The 19446-nt window shown below is 43.2% G+C and overlaps 1 protein-coding gene across 1 annotated transcript in view; it reads left to right on the top strand.

The window, feature by feature from the left end:
* Position 1: 1 nt before the first annotated feature.
* The window catches only part of LOC106594298 (uncharacterized), a gene marked incomplete at its 5' end in the record, with an annotated part of 56412 nt that continues 36967 nt past the window's right edge, over positions 2-19446 (top strand). The window contains 5 exons of the mRNA XM_045717610.1: positions 2-143; positions 5847-5949; positions 6082-6127; positions 9092-9196; positions 17793-17888. Coding sequence (XP_045573566.1) covers positions 2-143; positions 5847-5949; positions 6082-6127; positions 9092-9196; positions 17793-17888 — 492 coding nt within the window. The remainder of the gene's footprint in view (positions 144-5846; positions 5950-6081; positions 6128-9091; positions 9197-17792; positions 17889-19446) is intronic.

Raw genomic sequence — 19446 nt, 5'->3', positions numbered from 1 at the left:
GGGGGGAGAGTCTAGCAGTCAGGACCAGAAGAACAACTACCCGGTTAGACTGACCGTCCAGATCCTACGAGACCCCCTCCTCAACACTCATGGACTCACCCTGACACCTCAGACACCCATACTGGTGCAGGACGTCACCCCAGGTAGGCTACATAACCTTTCTAGGGTTGGTGGGACAAAATCGTCCCACCTACATAACAGCCAGTGGAATCCCGTGGCGCGTTATTCAAATACCTTAGAAATGCTATTACTTCAATTTCTCAAACATATGACTATTTTACACCATTTTAAAGACAAGACTCTCGTTAATCTAACCACACTGTCCGATTTCAAAAAGGCTTTACAACGAAAGCAAAACATTAGATTATGTCAGCAGAGTACCCAGCCAGAAATAATCAGACACCCATTTTTCAAGCTAGCATATAATGTCACATAAAACCAAACCACAGCTAAATGCAGCACTAACCTTTGATGACCTTCATCAGATGACAATCCTAGGACATTATGTTATACAATACATGCATGTTTTGTTCAATTAAGTTCATATTTATATCAAAAAACAGCTTTTTACATTAGCATGTGACGTTCAGAACTAGCATACCCCCCGCAAACTTCCGGTGAATTGACTAAATTACTCACGATAAACGTTCACAAAAAACATAACAATTATATTAAGAATTATAGATACAGAACTCCTTTATGCACTCGCTATGTCCGATTTTAAAATAGCTTTTCGGTGAAAGCACATTTTGCAATATTCTGAGTAGATAGCCCAGCCATTAGGGGCTAGCTATTTAGACACCCACCAAGTTTAGCCCTCACCAAAGTCAGATTTACTATAAGAAATATTTGATTACCTTTGCTGTTCTTCATCAGAATGCACTCCCAGGACTTCTACTTCAATAACAAATGTTGGTTTGGTTCAAAATAATCCATAGTTATGTTCAAATATCCTCTGTTTTGTTCGTGCGTTCAAGACACTATCCGAAGTGTAAAGAAGGGTGACGCGCCCGACGCGTTTCGTGACAAAAAAATTCTAAATATTCCATTACCGTACTTCGAAGCATGTCAACCGCTGTTTAAAATCAATTTTTATGCCATTTTTCTCATAAAAAAGCGATAATATTCAGACCGGGAAACCCTGTTTTAGTACAAAGAGAGAGAAAATAAAAACATGGGGTCGCCTCGTGCACACGCCTCAGTCTCATTGTCCTCTGATAGACCACTTACCAAAGGCGCTAATGTTTTTCAGCCAGGGGCTGCAAAGACATGATCCAGCTTTTTTTCCGCCTTCTGAGAGCCTATGGGAGCCGTAGGAAGTGTCACGTTACAGCAAAGATCCAAAATTTTCAATAAAGAGAGTCAAGAAGCCCAAGGAATGGTCAGAGAGGGCACTTCCTGTACAGAATCTTCTCAGGTTTTTGCCTGCCATATGAGTTCTGTTATACTCACAGACACCATTCAAACAGTTTCAGAAACTTTAGGGTGTTTTCTATCCAAAGACAATAATTATATGCATATTTCTGGGCAGTAGTAATAACCAGATTAAATCGGGTACGTTTTTTTATCCGGCCGTGCAAATACTGCCCACTACCCTCAACAGGACAAACATGACATAGAGCTATCATAACCCTGACATAGGACTACATTGTCATGAGTTTTCCCCCTAGCCATAACAGGTTAACAATCAACATCTGATGAGAAAAACAGCAAGGGAAAGAAAACAACATATGGTTTCAGAGTCACTTGAAGATTTGATTTAATAATTTGGTTGGTTGGGTGGCAGAAATCAGACCAATTAGTTATGCTGTTGAATTCACGTGGCAGTCTTTTGACCAATCACCCTTTGCAAAACTGAGATCCTGGCAGTCTTGCTAGTTATTACTCCATTAGGTACAGGATCCAACTACATCCTCCAGAGCATCATAGTCTGGGTGGATGAGGTACCCCTCCGCCTCCCTGATCCACCCCAGAGCCTGACTCACGCTCGGATCACCCTCAGAGCCAGACCCCCCTCCTGGTTCTCACCCTGGTTTTCACCCTGGTCCTCATCACCCTCACCATCATTATCTAAACTCCAGTTGCGATGCTCCGTTCTGGGCTTGTCCAGCCTCTCTGGCTTGTTCAGACACTCTGCTCCGTCCTGAGTCCCCTCAGCCTCTTTGGTGGTGGTTCCATCCAGCTCTCTCCTCCAGGAGAGGCACAGTTGGCTCTGTAGGGCCTGGAGGGTCAGGGGGGTGATGGCAGCATCAAGGCCTAGGGTGGTGCCCCCGAGCCTGGGTAAGGTGGGGTCTGAGTGTCCCTTCTTTACCCTGGAGGAGGAGGTGGACCATTGGGCCTTAAGGAGATCATGTATCATCTCAGACCCCATGTACCTCTCCAAAAACCTGGGACACTCCTCTTCTTCCTTCTCCTTTCTCTCATCCCCCTATCCATCTCTCACTGGGGGCTGTGTTTGAGGGGCTGGTGTGCATGAGTGTGTCGAGGGGAGGGATTTGATGGAGGGAGGGGGTCCACAGAGGAGGAAAGACTGAAAGATGCCAGGAGAAACTAGGAATGATGGGTAAGAGAAGAGGGAGGAACATCTGCATTCTGGTCAATGGAACGTTTGCATTCTGGTCAATGGAACGTCTGCATTCTGGTCAATGGAACGTCTGCATTCTGGTCAATGGAACATCTGCATTCTGGTCAATGGAACGTCTGCATTCTGGGCAATGGAACTTCTGCATTCTGGTCAATGGAACGTCTGCATTCTGGTCAATGGAACGTCTGCATTCTGGTCAATGGAACGTCTGCATTCTGGGCAATGGAACGTCTGCATTCTGGGCAATGGAACGTCTGCATTCTGGGCAATGGAACGTCTGCATTCTGGGCAATGGAACGTCTGCATTCTGGTCAATGGAACGTTCCATTGACTCCTTTACCACATCTATGATCAAATTGTAGAATCCGATTGTGATGTCATTGAGATTGATTTTCATTGACAGGCTGTACAGAAAAGGGTTGAGGGGTTTTGTGTTGTTCCATAGGCTCCATTAGGGTTTGTGTTGTTAAGCCCAGGTGGAGACTGAGGGTGAGTCGTTAATGGCACCCAATTCCCTATATAGTGTACTACTTTTGACCAGAGTCCTAGTAGTGCCCTATAGAGAATAGGGTGCCATTTGGGACGCAGTGAGAGGAGGGGGAATGTTGCTGAGCTAGTGGAAGTATCGCTGGTGTGTGTGTGGTGGTGGTTACAGTAATGAGAGGAACGGTTAATGGGAGATCAATAGGACAACAAAGGGTTTATCGTCATATGCAAATAGTACCTACAGTAGGGCCCTGTGTGTATGGATGTATATAGACTACCCTGACAGACCTACCTTATATAGACTACCCTTACAGACCTACTGTATATAGACTAACCTCACAGACCTACTGTATATAGACTACCCTCACAGACCTACTGTATATAGACCATCCTCACAGACCTACTGTATATAGACTACCCTCACAAACCTACTGTATATAGATTACCCTCACAGACCTACTGTATATAGACTACCCTCAGATATCTACTGTAAATAGATTACCCTTACAGACCTACTGTATATAGACTACCCTCAAATCAAATGTATTTATAAAGCCCTTCTTACATCAGCTGATGTCACAAAGTGCAGTACAGAAACCCAGCCTAAAACCCCAAACAGCAAGCAATGCAGGAGTAGTAGCACGGTGGCTAGGAAAAACTCCCTTGAAAGCCCAGAACCTAGGAAGAAACCTAGAGAGGAACCAGGCTCTGAGGGGTGGCCAGTCCTCTTCTGGCTGTGCCAGGTGGAGATTATAACAGAACATGGCCAAGATGTTCAAATGTTCATAGATGACCAGCAGGGTCAAATAATAATAATCACAGTGTTTGTCGAGGATGCAACAGGTCAGCACCTCAGGAGTAAATATCAGTTGGCTTTTCATAGCCGATCATTCAGAGTATCTCTACCGCTCCTGCTGTCTCTAGAGAGTTGAAAACTGCAGGTCTGGGACAGGTAGCACGTCCGGTGAACAGGTCAGGGTTCCATAGCCGCAGGCAGAACAGTTGAAACTGGAGCAGCAGAACGGCCAGGTGGACTGGGGACAGCAAGGAGTCATCATGCCAGGTAGTCCTGAGGCATGGTCCTAGGGCTCAGGTCCTCCAAGAGAGAGAAAGAGAGAAAGAAAGCGGGAAAGAGAGAGAAAGAGAGAGAGAGAATTAGAGAGAGCATACTTAAATTCTGACTGACCCTAGCCCCTCGACACATAAACTACTGCAGCATAAATACTGGAGGCTGAGACAGGAGGGGTCGGGAGACACTGTGGCCCCATCCGACGATACTCCCGGACAGGGCCAAACAGGCCTACTGTAAATAGATTACCCCCACAGACCAACTGTATGTAGACTACCCACACAGACCTACTGTATATAGACTACCCTCACAGACCTACTGTATATAGTTGCAATTGTGAACAATAGCCATATCAGACATTAGATACATCATATTGGCCAATCATATGCCCAACAGAGAAAAATATCAGTCAGATAATGGACAGTATTTGAGTTTATTAGGATCCCCATTAGCCCACTCCAATGATGACAGCTAGTCTAACTGGGGACAGCCAGTCTAACTGGGGACAGCTAGTCTAACTGGGGACAGCTAGTCTAACTGGGGACAGCTAGTCTTACTGGGGACAGCTAGTCTTACTGGGGACAGCTAGTCTTACTGGGGACAGCTAGTCTAACTGGGGACAGCTAGTCTAACTGGGGACAGCTAGTCTTACTGGGGACAGCTAGTCTTACTAGGGACAGCTAGTCTTACTGGGGACAGCTAGTCTAACTGGGGACAGCTAGTCTAACTGGAGACAGCTAGTCTTACTGGGGACAGCTAGTCTAACTGGGTACAGCTAGTCTAACTGGGTACAGCTAGTCTAACTGGGGACAGCTAGTCTTACTGGGGACAGCTAGTCTAACTGGGGACAGCTAGTCTAACTGGGGACAGCTAGTCTTACTGGGGACAGCTAGTCTAACTGGGTACAGCTAGTCTAATTGGGGACAGCTAGTCTTACTGGGGACAGCTAGTCTTACTGGGTTCCGACACATAATGTGAAAGAAATTACAGACAAAAGACTTTACAATTTACATACATTGAATAACATTAGCATGTAGTGTGTGTGCATCTATCAGTTACACACACGTCAGTACATACACACAACCAGTAGGTCACATGTCAGTACATACACACAACCAGTAGGTCACATTGGGGAGAGGCGTTGTGCCATGAGGTGTTGCTTTATTTGTTTTTTGAAACCACGTTTGCTGTTTATCTGCACCACATCAGATGGACACACACATACTACAGATAGTAACGGCCGGGGTGTGAGTGGCCCCCTGAGTCTGGGCTCTCTGGCACTGATCTCAGTAATACCACCATCTGTCTCTGTCTCTCTGTCCCTGTTGCTCTGCCCTCTCTCCTGTTGACTCATAAACCCTGAGAGATCGAGAGAGAGAGACAGAGAGAGTGAGAGTGAGGGTGAGAGTATGAGTGAGAGAGAGAGAGAGAGAGAGAGAGAGAGAGAGAGAGAGAGAGAGAGAGAGAGAGAGAGAGAGAGAGAGAGAGAGAGAGAGAGAGAGAGAGAGAGAGAGTGAGAGAGTGAGAGAGTGAGAGAGAGCAAGAGAGAGACAGAGAGAGAGAGAGACAGAGAGACAGAGAGGTCTCTTGGTGTTTTGGAAATAAATAGATCTTTGGAAGCCTTTATCAGCAATGATCTGTTATATACCCTGTTGATCAAGATGATGAGGAAGAGGAATCTGTGTGTATGTTTGTGTGTGTGGGTAGCGGGGCCGGCTGATGGAAGGCTAGTCCCTGGCGACCAGGTCGTAAAGATCAACAATGTGGCCGTCGACGACCTGACCCCAGAGCAAGCGGCTGACCTCATCAGGTACAATAACACACACGCACAAACACACACACACATCCATGCATACACACTCACAAACACAACAGCATTTATTCCTCATATTGACCCCCTCTCTCTCTCTTCCTCTCTCTCTCTTCCTCTCCCTCCCCCTAGGGAGTGTCAGTACTCTGTGATGATAACGGTCCTCAGAAACTCAGCGGTGAGTCACTATGTTTTCCATGTTGTATTCTTCCTTCAGTTAGCAGTTGCTCTCTTCACCAACAGAGAAACCACACACACCCCCAGGTGCTCCATCATGGTTCCCCACAGGCAGCAGAGTGTTGTCACAACCTTTATTATGACCTAGTAGTGTGGCCTTGACGTGTGTGTGTGTGTGTCTGCTTGCTTGCGTGTTGATGAATGGGCAACTACAGATATTTTTAACAACACACTTTATCCATCAGGAACACTGACTCTTTTCAACAACCCCCACACAGTTGTATCCATCAGGAACACTGACTCTTTTCAACAACCCCTACACAGTTTTATCCATCAGGAACACTGACTCTTTTCAACAACCCCCACACAGTTGTATCCATCAGGAACACTGACTCTTTTCAACAACCCCCACACAGTTGTATCCATCAGGAACACTGACTCTTTTCAACAACCCCCACACAGTTGTATCCATCAGGAACACTGACTCTTTTCAACAACCCCCACACAGTTGTATCCATTAGGAACACTGACTCTTTTCAACAACCCCCACACAGTTGTATCCATCAGGAACACTGACTCTTTTCAACAACCCCTACACAGTTTTATCCATCAGGAACACTGACTCTTTTCAACAACCCCCACACAGTTGTATCCATCAGGAACACTGACTCTTTTCAACAACCCCCACACAGTTGTATCCATCAGGAACACTGACTCTTTTCAACAACCCCCACACAGTTGTATCCATCAGGAACACTGACTCTTTTCAACAACCCCCACACAGTTGTATCCATTAGGAACACTGACTCTTTTCAACAACCCCCACACAGTTTTACCCATTAGGAACACTGACTCTTTTCAACAACCCCCACACAGTTGTATCCATTAGGAACACTGACTCTTTTCAACAACCCCCACACAGTTGTATCCATTAGGAACACTCCCTGGATGTGTTGCAGTGGTTGGCGTTATCTACAGTGGAGAAACCACTTCATAACCACAACAGTAACAATATTAGTGATTAAGTTTTCAGTTTACATGAAAGTAACATTTAGGTTTGTCTGAGATTAGTGTCTCTGAGGTTCTGTTGTTTATCAGCCTGTTGGGTTGATCAGTCAGATTAGTGTCTCTGAGGTTCTGTTGTATATCAGCCTGTTGGGTTGATCAGTCAGATTAGTGTCTCTGAGGTTCTGTTGTTTATCAGCCTGTTGGGTTGATCAGTCAGATTAGTGTCTCTGAGGTTCTGTTGTATATCAGCCTGTTGGGTTGATCAGTCAGATTAGTGTCTCTGAGGTTCTGTTGTTTATCAGCCTGTTGGGTTGATCAGTCAGATTAGTGTCTCTGAGGTTCTGTTGTATATCAGCCTGTTGGGTTGATCAGTCAGATTAGTGTCTCTGAGGTTCTGTTGTATATCAGCCTGTTGGGTTGATCAGTCAGATTAGTGTCTCTGAGGTTCTGTTGTATATCAGCCTGTTGGGTTGATCAGTCAGATTAGTGTCTCTGAGGTTCTGTTGTATATCAGCCTGTTGGGTTGATCAGTCAGATTAGTGTCTCTGAGGTTCTGTTGTATATCAGCCTGTTGGGTTGATCAGTCAGATTAGTGTCTCTGAGGTTCTGTTGTATATCAGCCTGTTGGGTTGATCAGTCAGATTAGTGTCTCTGAGGTTCTGTTGTATATCAGCCTGTTGGGTTGATCAGTCAGATTAGTGTCTCTGAGGTTCTGTTGTTTATCAGCCTGTTGGGTTGATCAGTCAGATTAGTGTCTCTGAGGTTCTGTTGTATATCAGCCTGTTGGGTTGATCAGTCAGATTAGTGTCTCTGAGGTTCTGTTGTTTATCAGCCTGTTGGGTTGATCAGTCAGATTAGTGTCTCTGAGGTTCTGTTGTATATCAGCCTGTTGGGTTGATCAGTCAGATTAGTGTCTCTGAGGTTCTGTTGTATATCAGCCTGTTGGGTTGATCAGTCAGATTAGTGTCTCTGAGGTTCTGTTGTTTATCAGCCTGTTGGGTTGATCAGTCAGATTAGTGTCTCTGAGGTTCTGTTGTTTATCAGCCTGTTGGGTTGATCAGTCAGATTAGTGTCTCTGAGGTTCTGTTGTATATCAGCCTGTTGGGTTGATCAGTCAGATTAGTGTCTCTGAGGTTCTGTTGTATATCAGCCTGTTGGGTTGATCAGTCAGATTAGTGTCTCTGAGGTTCTGTTGTATATCAGCCTGTTGGGTTGATCAGTCAGATTAGTGTCTCTGAGGTTCTGTTGTATATCAGCCTGTTGGGTTGATCAGTCAGATTAGTGTCTCTGAGGTTCTGTTGTATATCAGCCTGTTGGGTTGATCAGTCAGATTAGTGTCTCTGAGGTTCTGTTGTATATCAGCCTGTTGGGTTGATCAGTCAGATTAGTGTCTCTGAGGTTCTGTTGTATATCAGCCTGTTGGGTTGATCAGTCAGATTAGTGTCTCTGAGGTTCTGTTGTATATCAGCCTGTTGGGTTGATCAGTCAGATTAGTGTCTCTGAGGTTCTGTTGTATATCAGCCTGTTGGGTTGATCAGTCAGATTAGTGTCTCTGAGGTTCTGTTGTTTATCAGCCTGTTGGGTTGATCAGTCAGATTAGTGTCTCTGAGGTTCTGTTGTATATCCACTACCTGTTAGTTTTCAGATCTAGATTTTTTAGGGTTTACTGACACTTGATTTAGATAGGTATAGAAACAGATGGAGATACAGGAAGGAGGCAGACACAACATGAAGGAAGGAGAAGGGGTGTGAACCCAGGTAGGGAGAGGAGTATGTTATTTGTCTATGCTGGGAGCATTACAGGTAAACCACAGGCTCTGCAGTCTGTACCCTTGTGCCTTTTGGAAACTCTGTCTAATTTCTCCTACTGTGGTTTCTCAGGGACCCAAGTCCTAATTTCTCCTCCTGTGGTTTCTCAGGGACTCAAGTCCTAATTTCTCCTCCTGTGGTTTCTCAGGGACCCAAGTCTTCCTTCATCACCCCAGAGAAGAGAGCTAAACTCCGGTCCAACCCAGTCAAAGTTCGCTTTGCTGAGGAGGTTGAAGTCAACAGTCACTCTCAGGTACGTCAGACTCTTATGACACCCTATTGTCAATGCATGACGTGTTATAAGCCCTTTATGAAGCTGTTGTGTCATATCTGTCCAGGATTCATGTATAATCTACTCTATGTAGTGACTTTTAAAGCACCAGATGGACATGTCTGTAAATGCTTTATGGAGCTTACATGACTGCTGTATGTAGCTAGTCACAAGTGGTTTATCTCTCAGCCATGTAACAACCCTATATTCCTCCCTATCCTCACTGCTTGGCTTGGAAACCCAGTTCACGGTGATTTAGATGTCCTGTCCCTTTCCTGTAAATACACGTGAGGAGGAAGGTTCTCCCTGGAGGACTCCATACAGAAAGGAACGGTTGAGATAAGGGGGGGCGGGGGGGTGGACCACAAGCTTCCGCTAGTGATCAGAGACAGAGGCTGCATCTCAAGTCCCTAAATAGTGCACTACTGTTGACCAGAGCCCTATTCCCTATATAGTGCACTACTGTTGACCAGAGCCCTATTCCCAATATAGTGCACTACTGTTGACCAGAGCCCTATTCCCTATATAGTGCACTACTGTTGACCAGAGCCCTATTCCCTATATAGTGCACTACTGTTGACCAGAGCCCTATTCCCTATATAGTGCACTACTGTTGACCAGAGCCCTATTCCCAATATAGTGCACTACTGTTGACCAGTGCCCTATTCCCTATATAGTGCACTACTGTTGACCAGAGCCCTATTCCCTATATAGTGTACTACTGTTGACCAGAGCCCTATTCCCTATATAGTGTACTACTGTTGACCAGAACTTTGGCATATAGGATATAGGGTTCCATTTGGGACTCAACCTGAGACAGAGTGGTCGTATCGAGGGCTGGATGATTCCCTGATTACAGAAGAATACGCTGAGTGTACAAAACATTAGGAAAACTTGCTCTTTCCATGAGATAGACTGACCAGGTGAATCCAGGTGAAAGATAGGATCCCTTGTTGATGTCACCTGTTAAATCCACTTCAATCAGTGTAGATGACGGGAGGAGACAGGTGAGAATAATTTTCAAGCCTTGAGACCATTGAAACATGGATTGTGTGTGTACCATTCAAAGGGTGAATGGGCCAGACAACAGATTTAAGTGCCTTTGAACGGGGTTTAGTAGTAGGTGCCAGGAACACCAGTTTGTGTCAAGAACTGCAACGCTGCTGGGTTTTTCACACTCAACAGTTTCTCGTGTGTATTAAGAATGGTTCATCACCCAAAGGACATCCATCCAACTTGAAACAACTGTGGAAAGCATTGGAGTCAACATGGGCCAGCCTCCCTGTGGAACGCTATTAACACATCGTAGAGTCCATAACCTGATAAATTGAGGCTGTTTTGAGGGCAAAGGGAGGGTGCAACTCAATGTTAGGAAGGAGTTGTTCATGTTCTGTATACTCAGTGTAAACACACTATTAACGATTAGAGGGGAGCGGAGAGAGAAGGGTGGAGGGGGAGAGAGAGAGAGAAAGAGAGAAGGGTGGAGGGGGAGAGAGAGAGAGAGAGAGAGAGAGAGAGAGAGAGAGAGAGAGAGAGAGAGAGAGAGAGAGAGAGAGAGAGAGAGAGAGAGAGAGAGAGAGAGAGAGAGAGAGAGAGAGAGAGAGAGAGAGAAAGCGAGAGAGAGAGAACAACAGGAAGAGATTGAGTGGTTGGATCAATGCCAGTCTGATTCCCTTCAGAACAGCTGTGATTACAGAAGAATAATGTATTGAAAGGGGGGAGGAAGAGGAGAAAGGGGGTGAGAGGAGGAACATGAAAAACACAGTATAATAGACAGAGAGACAGATGGAGAAAGACAGAGAGGCATATATATATATATAGAGAGAGAGACAGATGGAGAAAGACAGATATATATATATATATATATAGAGAGAGAGAGAAAGAGAACCTATATTTATGTTTATTTATTTTTAACTATTTGACTGTTTGCACATCATTACAACATTGTTTATAGACAATATGACATTTGAAATGTCTTTATTCTTTTGGAATTGTGTAAGTTTAATGTTTACTGTTAATTTTTAGTTGTTAATTTCACTTTTGTTTATTATCTATTTCACTTGCTTAGGCAATGTTAACATACAGTTGAAGTCGGAAGTTTACATACACTTAGGTTGGAGTCATTAAAACTGGTTTTTCAACCACTCCACAAATTTCTTGTTAACAAACTATAGTTTTGGCAAGTCGGTTAGGACATCTACCTTGTGCATGACACAAGCAATTTTTCCAATAATTGTTTACAGACAGATTATTTCACTTATAATTCACTGTATCACAATTCCAGTGGGTAAGAAGTCAACATACACTAAGTTTACTGTGCCTTTAAACAGCTTGGAAAATTCCAGAAAATTATGTCATGGCTTTAGAAGCTTCTCATAGGCTAATTGACATAATTTGAGTCAATTGGAGGTGTACCTGTGGGTGTATTTCAAGGCCTACCTTGAAACTCAGTGCAAAGGACCTTGTGAAGATGCTGGAGGAAACAGGTACAAAAGTATCTATATCCACAGTAAAACGAGTCCTATATCAAAATAACCTGAAAGGCCACTCAGCGAGGAAGAAGCCAGTGCTCCAAAACCTCCATAAAAAAGCCAGACTACGGTTTGAAACTGCACATGGGGACAAAGATCATACTTCTTCGAAAAATGTCCTCTGGTCTGATGAAACAAAAATGTAACTGTTTGGCCATAACGACAATCATTATGTTTGGAGGAAACAGGAGGAGGCTTGCAAGCCGAAGATCACCATCCCAACCTTGAAGCACAGGGGTGGCAGTATCATGTTGTGAGGGTGCTTTGCTGTAGGTGGGACTGGTGCGCTTCACAAAATAGATGGCATCATGAGGATTGAAAATTATGTGGATATATTGAAGCAACATCTCAAGACATCAGTCAGGAAGTTAAAGCTTGGTCGCAAATGGGTCTTCCAAATGGACAATGACCCCAAGTATGCTTCCAAAGTTGTGGCAAATGGCTTAAGGACATCAAAGTCAAGGTATTGGAGTGGCCATTACAAACCCTGACCTCAATCCTATTGAAAATGTGTGGGCAGAACTGAAAAATCTTGTGGGAGCAAGGAGGCCTACACACCTGACTCAGTTACACCAGCTCTGTCAGGAGGAATGGGCCAACATTCACCCAACTTGTTGTGGAAGGCTACCCGAAACGTTTGGCCCAAGTTAAACAATTTAACTTCTTGGGGCTATGTGGGACGCTAGCGTGCCACCCGTGGTGCACCCTATCAACAGCAGGTGCATTTCAAGAGCGGCAAATTTGAAACCAAATAAATGTCAAAATTCAATTTTTCAAACATACAACTATCTTACACCCTTTGAAAGATAAACATCTCCTTAATCTAACCACGTTGTCCGATTTCAAAAAGGTTTTACGGTGAATGCATAAAGTTAGATTATGTTAGGAGAGTACATTGACAATAGCTGTGTGTAATGTTTTGTCAATTCAAAGACAGGCGTCACCAAAACCATAAAACCAGCTAAAATGATGCACTAACCTTTGACAATCTGCATCAGATGACACTCCTATGACATTATGTTAGACAATACATGCATTTTTAGTTCTATCAAGTTCATATTTATATCCAAAAACAGCGGTTTACTATGGCGTTGATGTTCAGGAAATTGTTTCCCTCCAATAACCGGCAGTCAAGTCAGCACCACAAATTAAATAATTAAAATTAGAAAACATTGGTAAAATATTATATTGTCATTTAAAGAATTATAGATTTACATCTCTTGAACGCAATCAACTTGCCAGATTTAAAAATAACCTTACTGGGAAATCACACTTTGCAATAATCTGAGCACTGCGCCCAGAAAAATACGCTTTGCTATACAGAGAAACGGCCATGTTGGAGAGATCTAAAATCGAAAATACTATGTAAATAATCCATTACCTTTGATTCTCTTCATCAGATGTCACTTCCAGGAATCCCAGGTCCATAACGAATGTAGTTTTGTTCAAAAAAGCTCATCATTTATATCCAAAAAGCTCCGTGTTGTTAGCACATGATCTAAGCCAGCCGGACTTCTCGTCATGAACGAGGGGAAAAAATATATTTACGTTCGTTCAAACATGTCAAACGTTGTATAGCATGAATCATTAGTGCCTTTTTTTAACCAGAACATGAATAATATTCAAGGTGGACGAATGCATTCTCTTTTATAACGTATTGGAACGAGGGTACCCAACATCAACTTGCGCGCCAGAGTCTAATCGGCCATCACCGTTCCATGGCTCTTGTTCGGTCAGATCTCACAGTAAAAGACTCAAAACACTTTGTAAAGGCTGGTGACATCTAGTGGAAGCAATAGGAAGTGCCAAAACATTAATCAACCCCTGTGTGTTTCAATGGCATAGGCTTAAAGGTAATTCAACACATCAGGTATCCACTTCCTGTCAGAAAATGTCTCAGGGTTTTGCCTGCCAAATGAGTTCTGTTATACTCACAGACACCATTCAAACAGTTTTAGAAACTTTAGGGTGTTTTCTATCCATATATAATAAGTATATGCATATTCTAGTTACTGGGTAGGATTAGTAACCAGATTAAATCGGGTACGTTTTTTTTATCCAGCCGTGAAAATACTGCCCCCTAGCCCCAACAGGTTAAAGGTAATGCTACCAAATACAAATTGAGTGTATGTAAACTTCTGACCCACTGGGAATGTGATGAAAGAAATAAAAGCTGAAATAAATAATTCTCTCTGCTATTATTCTGACATTTCACATTCTTAAAATAAAGTGTTGATCCTAACTGGCCTAGAACAGGGAATTTTTACTAGGATTAAATGTCAGGAATTGTGAAAAACTGAGTTTAAATGTATTTGGCTAAGGTGTATGTAAACTTCCGACTTCAGCTGTACGTTTCCCATGCCAATAAATCACTTACATTGAATTGAGAGAGACAGAGACAGATAGACAGAGAGAGAGAGAAAGAGAGAGAGAGAGACAGTGGGATATGCGTCAACAGAAACCTTGGGAAAATCCTCTGCATTATGATTAACATCAGACGCGTACATTTCCTCTGCAAAAACAATGTACTGAGCAAACGTCAAATTTGCTTTTTACCAAATTACCAAATAACAGACCACATATTCACCCTGCAGACCTTAATTGACAAAAATGTTTTTTTCACATTTTAGTCATTTAGCAGACTTTTTTATCCAGAGCGACTTACAGTAGAGTGCATACATTTTTACATACTGGCCCCTCGTGAGAATCAAACCCACAACCCTGGCGTTGCAAGTGCCATGCTATACCAACTGAGCTACAGTGGGACAAACAAACAAAACAAAGGCAAAGTCTTCTCATGCTTTGTTGATTTCAAAAAAGCTTTTGATTTGGCACGAAGGCCTGCTATACAAATTGATGGAAAGTTGTGTGGGGGGAGAAACATACAATATTATAAAATCCATGTACACAAACAACAAGTGTGCGGTTAAAATTGGAAAAAACACACATTTCTTTCCACAGGGCCAGGGGGTGAGACAGGGATGCAGCTTAAGCCCCACTCTCTTCAACATATATATCAATGAATTGGCAAGGGGTCTGCAGCACCCGGCCTCACCCTACTAGAATCTGAAGTCAAATGTCTACTGTTTTCTGATGATCTGGTGCTTCTGTCCCCAACCAAGGAGGGCCTACAGCAGCACCTAGATCTTCTGAACAGATTCTGTCAGACCTGGACTCTGACTGTAAATCAAAAAGGTCCCAGGACCACGAATACAAATTCAATCTAGACATTGTTGCCCCAGATCACACAAAAACTATACAGTTGAAGTCGAAAGTTTACATACACCTTAGCTAAACACATTTAAACTCAGTTTTCACAATTCCTGACATTTAATCCTTGTAAAAATTCCTTGTCTTAAGTCAGTTAGGATCACCACTTTATTTTAAGAATGTGAAATGTCAGAATAATAGTAGTGAGAATGATTTATTTCAGCATTAATTTCTTTCATCACATTCCCAGTGGGTCAGAAGTTTACATACACTCAATTAGTATTTGGTATCATTGCCTTTAAATTGTTTAACTTGGGTCAAACATTTTGGGTAGCCTTCAACAAGCTTCCCACAATAAGTTGGGTGAATTTCGCCCCATTCCTCCCGACAGAGCTGGTGTAATGGTGTAAGTGAGTCAAGTTTGTAGGCCTCCTTGCTCGCACATGCTTTTTCAGCTCTGCCCACAAATTTTCTATAGGATGGAGCTCAGGACTTTGTGATGGTCACTCCAATACCTTGACTTTCTTGTCCTTAAGCCATTTTGCCACAACGTTGGGTGGAGTGGATGTATATATATATAGAGAGAGAGAAGGGTGAAGGGAGGGAGCGGAACGAGAGAATGAAAGGGGTCATTGTCCATTGGGAAGACCCACTTCCTGACTGATGTCTTGAGATGTTGCTTCAATATATCCACATAATTTTCAATCCTCATGATGCCATCTATTTTGTGAAGTGCATCAGTCCTTCCTGCAGCAAAGCACCCACACAACATGATGCTGTCACCCCCGTGATTCAAGGTTGGGATGGTGTTCTTCGGCTTGCAAGCCTCCCCCTTTTTCCTCCAAACATAAAGATAGTCATTATGGCCAAACAGTTCTATTTTTGTTTCATCAGAACAGAGGACATTTCTCCAAAAAGTATGATCTTTGTCCCCATGTGCAGTTTCAAACCGTAGTGTGGCTTTTTATTGAGGTTTTGGAGCAGTGGCTTCATCCTTGCTGAGCAGCCTTTCAGATTATGTTGATATAGGACTCGTTTTACTGTGGATATAGATACTTTTGTACCTGTTTCCTCCAGCATCTTCACAAAGTCCTTTGCTGTTGTTCTGGGATTGATTTGCACTTTTCGCACCAAAGTACGTTCATCTCTAGGAGAGAACGCGTCTCCTTCCTGAAGGGTAAGACGGCTGTGTGGTCCCATGGTGTTTATACTTGCTTACTATTGTTGCTACACATTAACTTGGTACCTTGAGGCGTTTGGAAATTGCTCCCAAGGATGAACCAGACTTGTGGAGGTCTACAATTTTTTTTTTTAGGTCTTGGCTGATTTCTTTTGATTTTCCCATCATGTCAAGCAAAGAGGCACTGAGTTTGAAGGTAGGCCTTGAAATACACCCACAGGTACACCTCCAATTGACTCAAATGATTTCAATTAGCCAATCAGAAGCTTCTAAAGCCATGACATAATTTTCTGGAATTTTTCAGGCTGTTTAAAGGCACAGTCAACTTAGTGTATGTTGACTTCTTACCCACTGGAATTGTGATACAGTGAATTTGAAGTGAAATAACCTGTCTGTAAACAATTGTTGGGAAAATGACTTGTGTCGTGCGCACAAAGTAGATGTCCTAACCCACTTGCCAAAACTATACTTTGTTTAACAAGAAATTTGTGGGGTGGTTGAAAAACGAGTTTTAATGACTCCAACCTAAGTGTATGTACATTTCCGACTTCAACTCTACAAATCTCGGCCTAAACATCAGCACCACAGGTAACTTCTACAAAGCTGTGAACGATCTGAGAGACAAGGCAAGAAGTGCCTACTATGCCATCAAAAGGAACATAAAATTCGACATACCAAGGATCTTGCTAAAAATACTTGAATCAGTTATAGAACCCTTTGCCCTTTATGGTTGTGAGCTCTGGGGTCCGCTCACCAAACAAGAATTCACAAAATGGGACAAACACCATATTGACACTCTGCATGCAGAATTCTGCTAAAATGTACAACGTAAAACACCAAATGATGCATGTCTTTATTCTTCTGGAACTTTTGTAAGTGTAATGTTTACAGTTCATTTTTTGTTGTTTATTATTTATTGCACTTGCTTTGGCTATGTAAACATATGTTTGCCATGCCAATAAAGCCCTTAATGTGAAATAGAAATTGAGAGACAGAGAGAGAGGCAGACATCCACTCTAAAACGTAAAGGTTCCTGGAGCGTCCTTTAGGGGTTCTTCATATAACCCCTTTTAATGGATCCTCAACAACAACAACAAAATACTATTATTATTAATAATAATACGCACAACAGTAACACAATATTTTAGTTTTTAGTGTTTATTATGATCCTAAAATGACATAAACAAATATGAAAAGATAGATGGTATCATCATAAAACAATATCAATACCTTAAATTGAGGAGATCTTTACATTGTTCAATTAAGTTCCTACACATGCTGTCCTTTCAAATTCAAATCCAAACGTTTCAGTTGGGCAGTTAGGTTCCTGCAAGAACCCCCACCAACTAATGAGGTTCCTCGATGAACCCCACCTCCTATGGGGTTCTTGGAAGAACCTTTTTGGGGGCAATTTTCAGTGCCAAGAACCCTAAGGTTGTTCCAAGAACTTAGAAGAACTTAGAAGAACCATTATTGAGTGCCATTTGGGAGTCATTCAGAGTGTTTAATGTTAGCTGAGCTGTCATCACCACAAGCTCAGGTAGCTTACCTTTCAAAACACTTATTTGTCCCCCCCTTCTCTAATATTTATCTGATATCAGTAAAGTATTTAGCTAATAATAACACACCCTTATTTCCTGATTATTCTGGTTTCCAGGGCAACTCGCTGCTCTTCCTCCCCAACGTTCTAAAGGTGTATCTGGAGAACGGACAGACCAAGGCCTTCAAGTTTGAACCCAACACCACTGTCAAGGTAACTATATCATACACATACTACAGTATCATATTATAAGTATAATCCTGATGATACTACTAATATAATAGACAGACCAAGGCCCAACACCCTTGTTAAGATAACTTTATTTTACTATATGATACCACACTGCTTCGACACCATATTCAACCAAATATTTATTTATACATTTCTTAATTCCATTATTTTACTTTTAGATTTGTGTGTATAGTTGTGAATTGTTATATACCACGGCACTGTTGGAGCTATGAACACAAGCATTTCACTACACCCGAAATAACATCTCCTAAATTTGTGTATGTGACCAATAAAATTTGATTTGATTTGTTAAGGAACTATACTGGGGCGCGTTGGGCCAGTAACCGAAAGGTTGCTAGATCGAATCCCCGAGCTCACAAAATAAAACTCTGTTGTTCTGCCCCTGAACAAGGCAGTTAACCCAGTGTTCCCCGGTAGGCCGTCATTGTAAATAAGAATTTGTTCTTAACTGACTTGCCTAGTTAAATGAGAAAAAACTATTTAAAAATACTGTCAATTAGTGTCCTGTCCAGGGGTGAACATGAACATCAAGCTGCCTCATGCTACAGAAACATATAGACTCCTCCTCTACAGGCCGTCCTGGCTCAGACAATAGACTCCTCCTCCTCTACAGGCTGTCCTGGCTCAGACAATAGACTCCTCCTCCTCTACAGGCTGTCCTGGCTCAGACAATAGACTCCTCCTCTACAGGCCGTCCTGGCTCAGACAATAGACTCCTCCTCTACAGGCCGTCCTGGCTCAGACAATAGACTCCTCCTCTACGGGTCGTCCTGGCTCAGACAATAGACTCCTCCTCTACGGGTCGTCCTGGCTCAGACAATAGACTCCCCCTCTACAGGCCGTCCTGGCTCAGACAATAGACTCCTCCTCTACAGGCTGTCCTGGCTCAGACAATAGACTCCTCCTCTACAGGCTGTCCTGGCTCAGACAATAGACTCCTCCATGGGCCGTTCTGGCTCAGACAATAGACTCCTCCTCTACAGGCCGTCCTGGCTCAGACAATAGACTTACTGACTGACTGTGTACATACTGTATACTGTTACACCCTATTCTACAGACCTTTCAATGTAGTCCATTCAGCAAGTCAACTGAAATCCCAATTGACCTCAACCATATAGTTTAACTGGCCTAACAAATCAGTGTCTTGTCTCCTGTTCTCTCTGGTTCCTCCCAGGACATAGTGATGACCCTGTCTCCTGTTCTCTCTGGTTCCTCCCAGGACATAGTGATGACCCTGTCTCCTGTTCTCTCTGGTTCCTCCCAGGACATAGTGATGACCCTGTCTCCTGTTCTCTCTGGTTCCTCCCAGGACATAGTGATGACCCTGTCTCCTGTTCTCTCTGGTTCCTCCCAGGACATAGTGATGACCCTGTCTCCTGTTCTCTCTGGTTCCTCCCAGGACATAGTGATGACCCTGTCTCCTGTTCTCTCTGGTTCCTCCCAGGACATAGTGATGACCCTGTCTCCTGTTCTCTCTGGTTCCTCCCAGGACATAGTGATGACCCTGTCTCCTGTTCTC

Source organism: Salmo salar, chromosome ssa04, assembly GCF_905237065.1.
Source record: "Salmo salar chromosome ssa04, Ssal_v3.1, whole genome shotgun sequence".
In the NCBI taxonomy this organism is placed as follows: Eukaryota; Metazoa; Chordata; class Actinopteri; order Salmoniformes; family Salmonidae; genus Salmo; species Salmo salar.
This window is presented reverse-complemented; position numbering and strand designations above follow the sequence as displayed.